Below are 15,676 nucleotides of genomic sequence, written 5' to 3'. Positions count from 1 at the left end.
GTCTCACATTTACGCTCTAAATTCTTGCCAATTTTGCATTCATCTCCATCAGTCAATCCATGTGAGTTCTCATATAAAAAGATTTTCAAGTACTTACCGGTGACACCCTTTAACCTACTCTTGTACACCCCTCTCCCACCGTCAATAGTGGAAATCTTCAAGAGAAAAGGAAGCTGTGGGTTCATCCTGTGGCTTTGGGGTCTCCCCAGCCAGTCTCCTGCATTGGGATATCCGTCACCCAAGCATTCAAGGTTCTTCACAACCCTGCACACAAGAGCCAGACACTCCCAACCCCCTTCACAGGCAACCAAGCCTCTTACCTCAAACTTATTCTTTGCCATGTGACCCCAGGCACCTTCCCCCACTGTGGCCAGATGGATTCTTCTAAAGTCCAAACCTGACCCTGTCCTTTCTCATGGCTCCCCACTGCCTTTGGCATGGAGTCGCAGCTCCTCAGTCTGGCAGTTGGCATCTGCCCACTTTGTGACCTCACCCGTCACCATCCCCCTTCTCCCATGCTGCGCTCCAGCTACGTGGAACTTTGGCCAGCTCTTCAAATGCACAATCTTCTCTCCTCCTTTCTTTTGCACATGACGTTTTATCTCCTTGGAAGACCCCCTTTTCTCCTGGCTTCCTTTGTATATCCTTCAAGTGTGCGGGACCCAATGCAAAATGAAAATCTGGAGTCCCTTGTTCAAAAATTATTAAGAATTTCATGATGGTGACAGCAGGGCATTCAACCAAGCACAGAGGCCTTCTAAAAGTGGGGCTCTCTGCAACTGCACAGGTCACACTCCTATGAAGCTGGCTCTGCCTTCAGGAAACCATGGACTCTTCCCATTTCCCATCCCAGGCTCGGTTAGGAGCCCCATCTGGACCCCCAAAGTCCCTTGGGTTTAAATAAGCCCTATTCATTCTTGTGCTTTCCCCATCCCAGCACTGACCACTCTGGGCTGCCATTGTTCAGGGAGTATCTATTTCCTCTACTGGACTAGAGCTCTGTGAAGGCAGAGTCTGGGGTTGTGTTTGTTGCCACTACGTTCCCAGCATCACTCTAACACGTCAGGGCAACACCAAGCACTGATACCTATCCTTGCTTCTGTGAGACATAAAAGGGCAAAGGCACCAGGGAGGAAACAAAGGCAAGAGCCATATTTCTCTTCTCAACCGAGAAGAGAAACCTCCTCATTGGATGGACCCCTTTACCTGATAAGGGCCCATGTAAAGAGCTGCAAAAGCTTGGCCTGAGCTGAGGCCTTGCAAGGGCTCCCAGATATGCCTGGACACATGGCCTGTGTTGTTGGATCAGCCATGCCCAGACACACGGGTTGGATCAGGCAGCACGCAGACAGAGAGTCCTGGTATCGGGACTAATCACTTAAAAAAGAATGCATTAGTAACCTGGTGCTTTGACACCAGGAAAGTTGGTGTCAAAAATGTACAAGGCATTCTCAAAGCCAGATGGGGGAGGAGTAGCACTCCCTGAGCTCAAGATATTAGTGACTCGGCTGGGTAGTGTTGGACAAGCTACATTTTAACTTTAAATTCTAGATACATGTGACCATTTGTCCACAGTCATATTGTTTCTGCATGGGGGTGGGAGATAGTCCAGGCGTCTTGTGGGGAGGTAGTGCGGGTCCATGCTAGAGGGACCAGCCTGCCCCCACATACCTCCTCCTACCCAACCTGCTTCCAAACATGTAATAAGCTACCACTGGGTGTGTGTCTCCATTTCCTGTGTCCACATTCCCCGCAATCAGCCACAGCCTCTGCCTTGCACTGTCGGTCCACTGTTTGCCTGGTACTTGAACCTAGAAAAGGTCATTAATTCTTATGCTATAGAGAGGTCAGCTCCCCCATCTAAGGGATGGATCTTTGGATAGCACATACCAGGGCCCCGCGACTCTTCTTCTCTAGTCTGTGTAATCTTGCCTGAGGACCAGGTAGTTGGATAGTGGTCCACGATGTACCCCTCTGCATAGGGGATGAAGGTCCTTGGTGAGGTAGTCTCAAATCTCTCTCCAGTCTATCCACTCAGGCCCCAACCTGGGCCAGGTTAACCTTCTGCCTGGACCATTGCAGTAGCCTCTCTGGTCTCCCTGCTTCACTTTTGTCCCCCACATGCAAACCGATCTACTACTGGGGCTTCTTTAGGATCAGGGAGCACAACTCTCCTCAGCTGCTCAAAACCCTCCAATGGCTTCTCATGCCACTTAGAATAAAATCCAGATTCCTCCCAATGGCTTACAGGGGCCTGCATCATCTGTTCCCTTCTTACTCTCCAGCCTCCACACGGCATCACTTCCTTTTTCTCATATTTCTTCTGTCCCTTGGCTTCTTTCAGTCCCTTTTACTTACCATGCATTCCTCAGCCCTGGGACTTCACTACATGCTGTTCTATTTGCATGGAATGCCCTTTCCATTCCCTGTGTAGTTAACTCCAACCTGAGTATCCTTCAGATCTGAGCTGGGGTATCACTTCCTCCAGGAAGCCTTCCTTAACTTCTCTTCCTGGGTCTGGTACTCTGGTTACAGGATCTCACAGTTCCATGTATCTCTCCTGTATGGCCCCATTTGTCACCAGATACTTTACACCTGCTCGTGTGATTATTTAACATTTGTTTCTTCACCAAACGGTGAGGTATGTAAGGGCAGGACAGTCCTGTATCTGTTCATTATTGAATCCCCAGCACATAGCACAAGGAGGCACACAATAAATATTTTAAAACAGAGCACTGAGGAACAGTATGCTCTGGCTGCCCCTCATGGCAGAAACTGATATTTTATAGCTGACTCTAGGTATCCAAACCTTCCCCTCCCTAGGCCTTTTCTCCAAGACACCTCACTGTCCCTGATGGCTTCTCCTGACCTCAGCCACCAGAGGGTAACAATAAGAGGAAGGACCTCATGATGCTGCTGGAGGACCCGGAGTCATACCCGGTCCCTGGGACTCAGGTTGTTCCCATGGCCAATGGAAGATCATTTTCAAGGCCTACATCCACCAAGAAAGCTCAAGCAGAATCTAGGATGTTATCCCACAAGGACAAGTCATGTGCACCCCATCATGAGAATGGCCACTCCAGTCTCGGATCCTCTTCTCCATGCTCCTCACACCAGCATCACTGCAGAGAAGACTGACAGGACCCAAGTTCCCTCCACATCTCTGCCTCTGGACCCACCACTAGAGGTAGCCTGAGGTCGAGAAGTGCTATTCCTCTCACCGCTGATCTCATTCCTGAATCTCCAGAGAAGCTGCCATTTCCAAGGCCCAGGGTTTGGTCCTCCAAACCTCTTGGTGCCTGGGTAGGGGTCTAGGGAAGTCCAAGACAGAGTGAGGACCAGCCCTGGAGATACGTGTGGCAGAAAATCCAGGTCAACCTGCGCCAGGCTCTAGGCCCACAGAATCCCAGGTCTACACTCCCGACTTCCTCTTACCTCCTACTCAAATCGTTGAGTCTGGCACCTGTCCCCCTGGACCCCTAACACTGCTCTCACTGTAGCCTTAAACACGATAATCACTTGGGTCCGAGTTGCCTGGTTTGCTTCACTCTGTCCCTCCACCTGCTGCTCCTGTTTAGTCTTTGTTTTTCAGCCTAGTTTTCTCCTGGTCCCTTAAACATGGAAAGTCTCAGAGGCTGTCTCACCACACTGGTGGCCTCAGTTTCCCATCACTGCTGACAGAGCCCTCATTTCTGTCCCCAGCTCCTGCTTCAGACCAAGGGTCCTGAGGCTTCCTGGCTGCCACCCCCTTGGATGTCCTTGGAACCTCCCACATCCATGAAGTCCCACACTGGCCCTGGCATATTCCCCAAATCTCCCCTTTCTCCCTGGTCCCTATCAGCGTTACCTCCACTGTCCCCTCCCCAGCCAGAGCCCTGGGCCCCCTCCCTCCCCCATGGCCTTTCAGCTTTATAAGCCATCTGCTCAGCTTCCTGAATGTCTCTCTCACCAACCCCAACTGCTTTTCCTAGCCCTACCCTGGTCCAGCCTTGTCCTTACCCACCCAGGTCCCTATCCTGGCTTCCCCTGGGCTCCCCACCTCAGTTTTCACCTCTGGTCCACCCTCCTCATGACAGCTAGAAGGATCTGCCTAAAGCCCAAACCTGACCTTGTCCTCCCCTGCACAGAATCCACCAATACTATTGGCTCCCCAATACTATCAGGACAGAGTCTGAGCTTCTCACGCTGGAGATCCTGGATCCTGCTCACCCCTCCTGCCTCACCTCTATCACAGGACCCCCGGCACCTGGCACTTACTAAGTCCTTGCTTATACTGTGCCATCTGCCTGGAACACCTTTCTCTCTGCCCTTTGCCCAGTGACTTCCTTCAGATGTTATTCTCAGGTCACTTGGCTCCTCCAGGAAGCCCTCTCTGACCATACCCTAGGCTGAGTCAGGCATCTTTTCTGGGCTCCCACAATCTCTCAGGCTTCCCTGATCACCAAATCTCTGATCACCCTGAGCTATCACCATCTGAGGGCAGGGCCTGGGGCTGTCTGAGTCACACAGCATCACCGAGCACATGGCATGCCCGGAGATGACACTCAAGAAATGTCTGTTGACTAAATGGATGACCATCCTCAGCCTCATCCAGGGACCTCAGATAGAACTGGGTAAGCCTCTCCCCCAGAGGAGGCATCCCCAGCTCCAGACCTCTGCATGATACCCCCAGCTCCCACAGACAGAGACAGGGGCAAAGGCCCAGGCCCAAGCTTAGAAAAATAGGACTTTCTTGTTGTGCCCCAGTGCCCCTGACACCCCCCCGACCAGTTTTAAAAACCATGAACAATTTGGTGAGTCTGAGGCCAGGCCCCATGGGGCGCCTGGGTCCTGCAACCCCTTGGGCCAGAAGGGCCACAGAGGTGGGTACGAGGCTAGGGTCCCGTGGGTTCGTGGCTGGACCCCCAGGGCTCACAGTCCAGCTGGACCACGGTGTGGGCCCTAGGCGCAGTGGGCTCAGGGGCAGGCAGGGCTGGCGTGGCGCCGTTGGTCTGGGAGCAAACGCTGCTGACGGGTGCGGGTGCCTTGGCCTTGCCTGGGGGCTGGCCGCCATGCACCTTGTAGCGCATAAGCAAAACGAAGATGAAGACCAGTACCGAGGCCACGATGACACCACCCAGTGCGATGATCATGGTGCCGCCCAGGAAGGGTGCATGTGGGGCCCCGCAGGGCCGCAGTGCTGGCTCCGTGGAGAAGCGGGTGCAGCCCACTGGCTGTGTGGCTGTCAGCCCTGTGGCGCTGTCCTCATATACCGCTAGCACACACAGATCGTAGGTGCGGCCTGACACCAGGTCTGTCAACAGGAAGGAGCGGCTGTCGGCTGGGATCATCCTGGAGGGACAGGTAGGTGGAGGTCAGGTCTCCAGCTGCCCAGCACCCACCCTGAGCTCTGCCCTCCCCCTACCCCCCGTCCAGTCTAGAGAATTTCCCCCAGTCCAGCTGCCTCATTTCATTCTAATTTCAAAATTCCCTCTAATCACTACTCGAACCCCCTTTCGTCTGATACCTAGTCAGCGGCCTGATATCCCTCCAGTCTGTTGGCTGATTTTACCTGAGCCCACCACCTCACTTTCTTGCTGAATTCCACTCAAATTCCCATTTGATCTTCCTCTAGGTCCAATGCTCAAATTCTCTCCAGTGCTGCTGTCCCTTTCCCCTCTGCTCTGCTGCCCAGTTTCACTCTAGCCCCACTGCCCAGTTCTCTGTGGCCCACCACTTGAGTTCTCCCAGTCCTGTTTCATTTTATACCCAGCTGCATTATTTACATCCTGCGCTGCCAAGTGATTTCCCACCAGCCTGCAGCCCTAGTTCCCTCTAGCTTTGCTGCCCAATTTTGCTTTACTCCTCTGCCTGACTTCATTCTGGTCCCTGCATCCTATTCTCCTCTAGTTCACTCTCTGAGTTCCTTCAATCCGTCACCCAATTTCCTACCAATCCACCACCTGAGTCCCCTCTAGCCCTGCTGCCAGACATCTCTCCAGTTCCCATCCAACTCTGTTCTAATCCTGTCTGACCTCCCTCTAACCCAATGTCCATTTCCTTCTGGCCCTCCATCCAACTTCTCTCTAATTCCACCTCCCAGTCTCCCTCTAGACCCTCTATTCCTGTCTGACAACTCCAGCCTGCACCTAATTTTCCTTTCCCTCCACTGTACTGTAGCTGGATTCTCTCTAATTTAACTGCCTGATTCCTCCATACTGCTGATGCCTGATTTCCTTCTAACCTGCCAATTAATGTTCCCCCAGCCCCGTTGTTTAATTATTATTGTATCTATAACCTGCTTTTCAGTGAGTCCTGTCATCTGACACCATTTTCATTAAACAATGTACTTCAGTCACCACTGCTGATTTTGTTTTCTCTCTGTTGCCTTATTTCTTTCCAGCTCTGCCTCCTAGTTCCTTGTTATCTCTGTTGACTAGTTTCTTTTTATCATTACTTTTCCCTTAGCACCCAATTCCACTATATTTCCTTTTGTAGTAGAACACCCTGTTGGAAATTTAACTTGTTTTATGATCTATTTTATCCTTAAACTACTTTAATGAAGGAAGTACAGGAAACTCCGTGATTGTCTCTGGTAGGGTGACCATCTAGGGAAGCATTTGTCCCATCCCCTGCCGGGCATGGTGGACTTGTGTATGCCCTCCATGGAATCTTCTGAATGCTGACTATGAAAGAAAGCGGAAAAAGCTTGTTAGATTTCCAGGACCGAAGAGGAAACCAAGTGAGGATCTCTTGAGGTCTGACCCCCTGGGGAGGGAAATGGGACCCAGGTGCTGAGTTTACAAGGTGTAGACTCCAGGGCTTGGGAGGTCTCTTGGCTCAGCCTGAAAGTGAGAACAGGGAGCTATCCACAGCCATCCATGCAAGGTTGGACTTGGGTGAGAGGTGTCAGTAGTGTTCAGGTCAGAGCCACCACTACTGGCCACATGCATCTACAGCAGATGTTCCAAGTACTCTTCAGCTCAGGGGCAGAAGTTGTATTGACCCATCTCTTGGAGTGTGAAAGCCCCAGGTTTTTTCTTTGCAACAAACAGATGACAGAAAGGAATCCCCAACAGTGGCAAACTGAACATTCCTGTTCGCCTAGCAGGTGGAGCTTGAACTAGGTTTAATTTGATTCAAGAAATGAAAAATCAAGATGTCACCATATAAGAACCACAAACGTGGAGCAGTTCACACTGCACAGACCCAGAGCCAAGTTTCTATTTAACCTCCTCCCTCATTTTCCTTTTAACCTCTGGTCAGAGTTCCTTTGCAGCAGGGCTGCCTCATTGCATTTTTCTCATGATCCCTGTACCTTCCTGCTTGCTCTCTTTTTCTTCCTGCAGTCTGGCTTGTATCTAGCCCTGTCATCTGGAAACACCTGGTTTCCTCTTTACCTTTACTACTTAACTTTATATCTCCCCAAACTTGCCCCATCTCCATTAACGGTTTACTTTTCTGGCCTGGTTACTTTTTACTCTTCTGTCTGATTTCCTTTATACGTCTGTTACTATTTACTTTTGCTGCCTTATTTCTCTTTACCACTCTCGCCAGATTTCTTTTACCTCTCAGCCTGATTTCTTTTACTTTTGTTATCTGATTTCCTTTGCATCCTTGCAGCCTCATTTCTCAGCTATGCTGCAGCCTGGGTATTGGTAAGTATATCTCTAACCTTCCCTCCACCTCACCCCCCCAACCACATTGCCCACTGCCTGGACACTGCACCTGTAGACGAGGATGTCATCGGCTGAGCTGTTGTACTGGATCTGGTACATGCGAATTCCTGGAATAGGCCGCTGATCTGGCCACTGGATGAGAGCAGCTGTGGCCCCATGCTCAGTCACCTGGACACCACGGTCAGTAGGGGGTACGGTGTCAGCTGCCTTGGCAGAGGCGGCAGAGGGCGGGGTGAGGGCATCAGGATCCCCGTCCCGCGGGGGGTCACAGCTGGTGCTGTTGGCTAGCTGAGGAGGAGGTGGGGGGCCCACAGTAAGCTCAACAGCAGCTGTGGCCTCACCAGCTGCATTGGCTGCAATGCAAGTGAAGATGCCGCCATCACCCGGCTCAGTGACCAGCAGCTCCAGGGTCCCATTAGGGAAGGCACGAGCACGGCTCGAGTTGCCCAGCAGCCGGCCCTGGGGTGACACCCAACGTACACGGGGCTCAGGGTCCCCCACTGCCCGGCAGCGCAAGGCAGCTGGCCGACCTGCAGGCACTGCCAGGGGTGGCGAGCGGTGAGTCACCACGGGGGGCTCACAAACAAACTCCTCCTCACCCACAGCCCAGAAGTAGCGGCCACCCAGGGCAGGTGGGGAGGCGCAGGCTTCGAGGTCGTCCTCCCGAGCCAGCCGCCGCAGCCACACCAGCTCGCAGTTGCAGTGCAGAGGGTTCCCGCCGAAGGCCAGCACCAGGGCAGAAGCAGGTGAGCCGCGGGGCCTGGCTAGTAGTGGTAGGCGAGAGAAGAGTGGGTCAGGTGGAATGGTGGTCAGGCGGTTGGAGGTCATGTCCAGCCGCGCCAACTTGTGCAGGCGAGAAAAGGCGCCAGCAGGCACAGAAGCCAGCAGGTTGTGGTCGAGGCCCAATGTATTGACATTGCCCAGGCGGCCCAAAGCCTCCCAGGGCAGCTGTTCCAGGTTGTTGTAGGAGAGGTCGAGGTCCTCAAGAGTCTCGGCACAGTCATCCAGGGCACCAGCAGCTAGTGCTGCCAGCTGGTTGTTGCTCAGGATGAGATGGCGCAAATTGACCAGGCCACGCAGCTGACCCTCGCCCAGCGAGGTCAGCCGGTTGCCATCAAGGTGCAGGGCACGTAGAGCACGAAGGTCAGCAAAGGCGCCGGCTGCCACATGCCGGATGGTATTACGTGACAAGCTCAAATGCAGCAGGCCCGTCATGTTGGCCAGGTCACGGCGGCGCACAGCCGCAATGAAGTTGTCCGCCAGGCGCAGCTCAGCTGCCCGGCGGTCCAGAGAGGGAGGCACGAACAGAAGGCCTGCCCCGGGGCACAGCACACTTAGGGGCAATGACTGTGTCTGGCAGCGGCAACGGCGTGGACACAGGCTGGGTGTGGCTGACTGGGGTGGAGACGAGGCGGGGGCCAGCGGTAGCAGGCAAAGGAGCAGCGGGAGGACGGCCATCTCGGGCAGGGGCGGCCTGCACGTAAGAAGGGAGGCATTAGGGCACAGTGAGGCCAGAAGAAGGGTATCAGAGGGGGCTGGGGTGGTCCAAGACCAGGAGAGAATGTCACAGTGGGCTGAGAGCAGAGGCGCTGGTTAAAGTTGGTCAGAGGGGAGTGATTAGACATATCAAAAGCCAGAGGAGTTGGTCAGATTCAAAGAGATGTGTCATGGGGAGACAGAAGGAGTAGAAATGAACAAAGACAGTCAGAGGGAAGGGGGGTGTTTAGACATGGTCAGAGACAGTCAGAGAACGGAAAGGTTGGTCAGGGTGCATAGAAGGTAAGCCAGAGGGCTTTAGACATGGTCACAGAGAGATGGTCAAGGACGGCCAAAGAGACAAGAGGTGGTCAGGGTGGTGAGAGTGACTAGAAGTAGTCGGATGTGACCAGAGAGGTGGTTAGAGATGATCAAGATAAGCGGTGGACAAAGAGAGGGGAAGTGGTCAGGGGTGGTCGGATGGTCAGAAATGGTCAAAAGCCAGAGAGGAGGAGAGGACAGCTGGGTAGGGCGATGTGTCTAGGGAGAGGTCATCAGACAGAGGAAAGACAGCCAGGGATGTTAGAAATTATCAGAGACAGAAAAAGAGAGGTGGTCAGTAAAGGCCAGAGATGATCGAATGGTCATTGACTGGCAGTTAGGGTCAGGGATGGGAGGAGGGCAAGAGAGATGGCAAAAGGTGGTCAGAGAGAGGAAAGGTAGACAGAAGAAGCCAGAGAGGAGAGATAGACAGAAGCGGCTGGAGAGAAGAGTGGTAGACAGATATCAAAAAGATGGTCAGAGACAGTCACTGGCCAAGGCTGAGGGTCAGAGCTGGACAAGGGCAAGATGAGGAGAGAGTGGTACAGTGGGCAGAGATGTCAAAGGTGGTCACTGACTGAAGCAGTAGACAGAGGTAGCTGAAGAGAGGAGCTGTGGACAGGTCTGTTAAAGATGATCAAAGATAGAAGGGGTAAACAGATAACCATTGAGAGGTGTGGTGGCCAGAGAAAGGAGCAATGGACTGAAGTGTCAAAGATGGTCAGAGAGAGGAGAGGTGGAGAAGGGAGACGGGAGAGAGGAGTGGTGGACAGGAGAGGTGGCTGAGGGTGGTCAGACAAGACAGATGGCAGGAAGAAGTTAGAGGACAGACTGGGGATGGGTCAGAGACCTGGAGATGCCATCAACTGGGGAAGACGAAATCAGAGGAGGGCAGAGCTGGCTAAATGTCCAGAGACTGTCTGAGGCAGAGTAGGAGCTGGAGGCATACCCATGGGTGGAGGTGTGTTTCTGGGGAAAACCCCAAGGATGCCCAGAGGTACCACGCCTAGTCATCACATACTCCATCCCCAGCCACAAAGTTCCTCCCCAGTCCCTCCCCACGATGGGGGTCTCCCAGTAGCCTTACCTGAGCTGGAAGCCGCCCCAGGGAGCAGAGTCCTCAGGCTCCAAGGGGGTCAGGGGTCAGGGGTCTGGATGGGGCACCTGGTCATGACTTTCCTGTCCCCAAGCCAAGGCCTCTGTACAGGGACTGTCTGTTGTGCCTCAGCTCAGATAAGTGGTCATGGAATCTCTAGACCTTGATACTTGGGGTCCTAGATCCCCAAATATTGGGCCTCTAGGGTCCAGTTTTAGAGACCCTGGCACCCCTTTGGATTGTTCAGAGTCAGAGTTGCCCAGCTCCAGTCCTGGGATGCTAAACAGTCAAATGGAGAGTTTAGGGTATAACATCTGATACTGGAGTGCTGGGTTCAGATATTGGGGTGCTAAGTCAAGTTTTGGAGTTCTCTAGTCCTAAATTTCTGCATTCAGATTTGCAGCAAGTACCTCAGGCCTGATCTCGGGTTTAGGCCCCTTGGAATGCCAGGGTTCAGATCTTGGAATATGAGGCCTAAATCTCAGGGTTCAGGTCCCAAATAATGGGTTCCAGGGTAAAGACATGGGAATTCCATCCCAGATTTCAAGGTCCCAGGCATGGAATTCAGAGTTCAGGTCCGGACTTCGAGTTTTAGATGCCAGATCTTGAGGTTCAGGCTCCAAGTCTTGGGGTCCATATTCCAAGTCTTGGGGTTCAGGCTCCAAATATTGGGGTCCCAGGGACTGATGTTGAGATTCCAGCCCCTGATATTGGTGTTCAGGCTCCAGGTCATGGGCTCCCAGCCCAGATCAGGGTCCCAGGTTCGGGTTTCCAGATCTCTGGATTCGATCTTGGGGTGCAGGACCCCAATGTCGGGGTGCGGGCTCTCGGTCTAGGGCGACGGCGCCTCGGCTTGCTTCCCCAGCTGCAGCGGAGGCTGGCCCGGAGGGAAGGGGTTGGCTGCGGTGTGGGAATTGGGGGGAGGCCAGGCAGCCCCGGGGGCCGGGGTGGGGCGAGGCCTGGGCGCGAACAGACAGACAGACAGAGACACGCCGGGTTAGGGCACCGCAGCGCGGGCGGGGCCGCAGGGGGGAGGGGCCGCTCTCAGAGACCCCTCCCCCGCCGAGGCCGGGGCGGGGGCCGGGCGGGGGCCGGGCGGGGGCCGGACGGGCGGGCCGGGTCCGGGCGCTCCCGCGGCCTCCTCGCCGGGAAGCTAGTGCCGCGCGCGTGCCCGCGCTTAAAGGCGCAGGCCCCGCGCGCGCCCGCGCTTAAAGGTGTAGGCAGCCCTCCCTCTCTTAAAAGGCGCGTCCCGGGCCCCGCCTCCCAAGGAGTCGCCCTGGCGTTGCTTGGGAGAGAGAATCCTGGGATAAAGAGAGAGACACAAAGATAGAGAGAGACAGAGACAAAAAGGATGGGCCAACTTCGATTAAGGGACGGATAGGAACAGGATAAGAAACACAGAGACAGAGTCAGATAGACATATTCAAGGAGAGATGGAAATACACAGACAGAGACGGACTAAGACAAAGACATAGAGAAAGTCAAAGACACATAGTGGGGGGCGGAGAGAAAGGGGTAGAGAGAGAGACAGACAGACAGACAGACAGGCAGACAGATGAACGTAGCTAGGGCAACTCAGCTGTGAGAATGATTGTGTCTATGTGTGTGTGTCCAGTTCTCATTCACAGCCTCGAATGTGGCCCTCCATCCCAGAGCCCCTTCCACCCAGCCCATCTTTTTTGGCCCTCCGGTCTCAGCACCACCTCCTTGGATGTCCTTTCCACAGGTGGAACTTCCTCACCTGGACCCTGCCCAGCAACAGGCCTGTTGCTCCTTCCCAAGGCTCCTTGCCCTGGCTGCAAGGGGGAAACTTGGCTTCAAGACCCTGTACCCTCTGGAATTAAAGCTAGAAGTCAAAACACACTGACCAGATATCCCATGAGGAAGGCAAAGATAGGAAATAGGACAGAGGCAGTGGGCCTGCCAGGATGACCCAGAGAAGTGTGTCTACTGTCTTCCCTTCTCCTCCACTCAAGTCCACTGTCCCCACAGAAGACCCAACTGGAGTTGTACCAACACATGACTCACCAGGAGTGGTATCCGCCTATCCTGAGGCTTGTGAAAGGATAGGGGAGGGGAGGGTGAGAAGGTCACACATGTCTCCTGGTAGATGGTGTCTCAGGAAGAGGGATTTGGGTGGTGGTCTTCAAGCCTGGCCTCAGAACCTGGTTCTGAGCAACATGGGGGACCTGATCTTATAGGAGCCCTGGTCCAAAGGGAACACAGCCTTGGCCTGTGGTTATGGCCCTACTCTGGGAGAACCTGGATGGCCACAAAACAGTCCTGGGAACCCCCATCTGAGTGGACGAGTAAAGCAACCTTTTGGGAATAAGGACATCCACCTTGGCATCCCTAGCTCTGCTGTAGGATTCAAAACAGACTTTTGGCTCTTTTCACTTATGTGTACTGAAAAATTGCAACTAAAATTAACTCAGCTCTAGGGCCTGCCTTTCCAGATCATTAGCAAAGTTCATCGGTGCTCCTGGTCCAGCACAGTGGATACCGGTTACACAGACACTAAGCAAAAGGATGCAGAAGTCTCGGAGATGCTACAGAAGTGGTGGAGGTGAGGGAGACAGAGGGAAACACCTGAAGATACTCCCACAAGCAGATTGGGATTAGAATTCAGTGGAACTGGCTGATTTGGGGGGTGATCCCAGAAAACGGGCAAGGGAGTGGGCAGAGCGAGGCAGATGAGAAAGAAAGTGACTAGAAGGAGCAGACGAGGAGCAGGTCATCTCTCTGGGCCTCTAGGGCTCAATTCTTCTGGGGAACATTAAAGAAGTTTGTAGAACACATCAGAATTGTCGTTCCCCACTGCCTGCCACCCTCTTCCCCCCTGCAAAGTTCAGAGAGGCTGAGGCATTTACCCATCCATTCTTACCCCCTTGGGTGGTGATTGTCCCTTTGGAGGAAAGAGGTGGTACTGAGATCTGAGGCAAAAAAGCAGGGATGGATGCCTTGTGTGAACTAGACCAATTTTCCTCACACATTAGCTGCGTTAGGTTCCCCTGGAGGACTTGTTAACCATAGCCCTCTAGGCCAGGGCTCCCCATCCTCTGGGGCTGGGGACCAGTACCGGTTCCGGTACATGGCCTGTTAGGAACTGGGCCACACAGCAGGAGGTGAGTGGCAGGCAAGGGAGCGAAGCTTCGTTGGTACCTGCAGCCGCTCCCCAGTGCTCGCACCACCGCCTCAGCTCTACCTCAGATCGCCTGGCATTAGATTCTCATAGGAGAACTGGTCTCTGGTGCCAGAAAAGTTGGGGACCACTGCTCTAGGCCTCAACTCCAGAGTTTCTGATTCAGTAGGTCTGAGGTAGGCACCAAATATTTGCATTTCTAACAAGTTCCCAAGTGATGCTAATGCTGTTTGTCTAGAGACCACACTCTGAGAACCACTGGGTTAAACCAGGAACATCCACAATGTGCATGGAACTGTCCACCACAGCTCTGCCAAAACCTGGTGGGTTGAGAGGTGTGTGCCAGAGACCAACATATTTGGAGATCTAAAGAGGGGCTCAGAAACAGAGACAGGCAGAGGCAAAGATGCTAGTACTGCACTGTAGATTTCTGGCATGGCTATGCTAGATAACACTGCAGCAAAAGTTGTGATGGAAGCAGCACTGGGTCCTGCTTTCACTGAGCTCACATTCCAAAAGGGGGAATCTCCCGACAGCTCAGAGTGGTCAGAGCTCTGATAGGGGGAGCAGAGGGGTGTGGGGCTCGAGAAGCAGAGTCCCACCCCTATGTCCCCAAGGGAGTCAGAAAAGCTTCCTGAAGGTGGGAACCTTTATCTTGAGACCTAAAGGATAAGTACAAATAAAGGAGGTGGACAAAGAGCCCCTCTATGCTGTTTGTATGCAGCTCTCCGATGCCTTCGTGCCATAGCATGTGCAGTCTGGGGGCCCTGGGGAGCCAGGGTAGTACCGTGCATGTGTGTGCATGTGCTTAGTAGCTCTTGGAAGGGGATCCTGGTGGGATGATTGTTTGGGGGACTCCGTTTAACTGCTGCATTTACTTAATTTCAACGTCTGGAGAAGGGGACAGAAGCAATGGAAACAGCCATAGCAGGAAGAATGAAGTTAAACTGTCTAAGAGTTGAGAGGACCTAGGGGAGAAGACGACTGATGATATCCAAACACAGAATCTGCTCAAATATACACAGATACGGGGGGACGCACCCATACTCACACATGCGCATCACATACTCAGAGGCTCACCAGAACACACACAGATACAGCAGGCACAATAAACGCACATATACCTGGACTCATGCTCAGATACAGGGAACACACACAGGTGCACACTTAGACACATGAACCTCTGAAACACACAGACTCAGAGACATGTGAGAGGGCACATGTGCAGAAACACTGCACAGATTCTCTCTTGTACATGTGTGAGTCACACACCGCACATACACATGAGAAACATTCAGAGATCACATCAAACAATTACAAAGGATGGGTACGCAAATGCACACATGCACCCATGGGCACATGTACACTCAAATCAATGAAGTCAGTCTTTCTGCCAAAAAAAAAGGTCACTTTATAATTAAACTTAAGCCCTTCCAAGTCAGGGTGGGTATCAGAGCAAGGAGGAATGGAGGTAGAGTCCCTTTATCCTCAACTGGCATTCACTAACTCAAGTATAGCCAGTGGGGTTCACTGGAATTAGCACATGAATCAGTACTGAGGACTAGGGACTCACTTTAAAGATCAGGCCTGAAGGTGCACTCCCACACAGAGGAGTCAAAAGAGAGGGGCAGGACCTCCCCATCCCCCATAGGTACACGCTGACCACCATAAATTACACTGACAGGTCCCAGGCAAGCACCAACTTCTCCAGAGCAACCATGGACCCTGTGTATGAGTTTCTGCTTAACTATAGTGGAAGACCTACCGCAACTTTCAGGGTCTACTTTAAGGACTTCCAGCTATTGACATGGAAGACTTCCATAAGAACATGGGGAAAAGTTTACATTTGTGCAAAGAATGGAGAGAAATATACTGACAACTTTAAACTGACTTTGGGCCACTGTGTAGACCTCCCATGTAGAAAACCTGACCACCACAATAGAGGGTGAGTCACATTTTCCAGAATGACTAGTGCTCAAGCTT

General features: G+C 53.0%; 1 protein-coding gene across 1 annotated transcript; it reads right to left on the bottom strand.

The window, feature by feature from the left end:
• Nucleotides 1–4,705: 4,705 nt before the first annotated feature.
• Nucleotides 4,706–11,636, bottom strand: LRFN3 (leucine rich repeat and fibronectin type III domain containing 3). The gene is made up of 3 exons (XM_011381821.2): nucleotides 10,543–11,636; nucleotides 7,708–9,132; nucleotides 4,706–5,331 (listed from the first exon to the last, which is right to left on the bottom strand). The coding sequence occupies exons 2-3, from the start codon at nucleotides 9,114–9,116 to the stop codon at nucleotides 4,875–4,877; spliced, it is 1,866 nt and encodes a 621-aa protein (XP_011380123.1). The 5' UTR covers nucleotides 9,117–9,132; nucleotides 10,543–11,636; the 3' UTR covers nucleotides 4,706–4,874.
• Between the last annotated feature and the right edge of the window lie 4,040 nt (nucleotides 11,637–15,676).

The sequence above is a fragment of the Pteropus vampyrus genome, unplaced genomic scaffold (genome assembly GCF_000151845.1).
Source record: "Pteropus vampyrus isolate Shadow unplaced genomic scaffold, Pvam_2.0 Scaffold452, whole genome shotgun sequence".
NCBI classification, from domain to species: Eukaryota; Metazoa; Chordata; class Mammalia; order Chiroptera; family Pteropodidae; genus Pteropus; species Pteropus vampyrus.
This window is presented reverse-complemented; position numbering and strand designations above follow the sequence as displayed.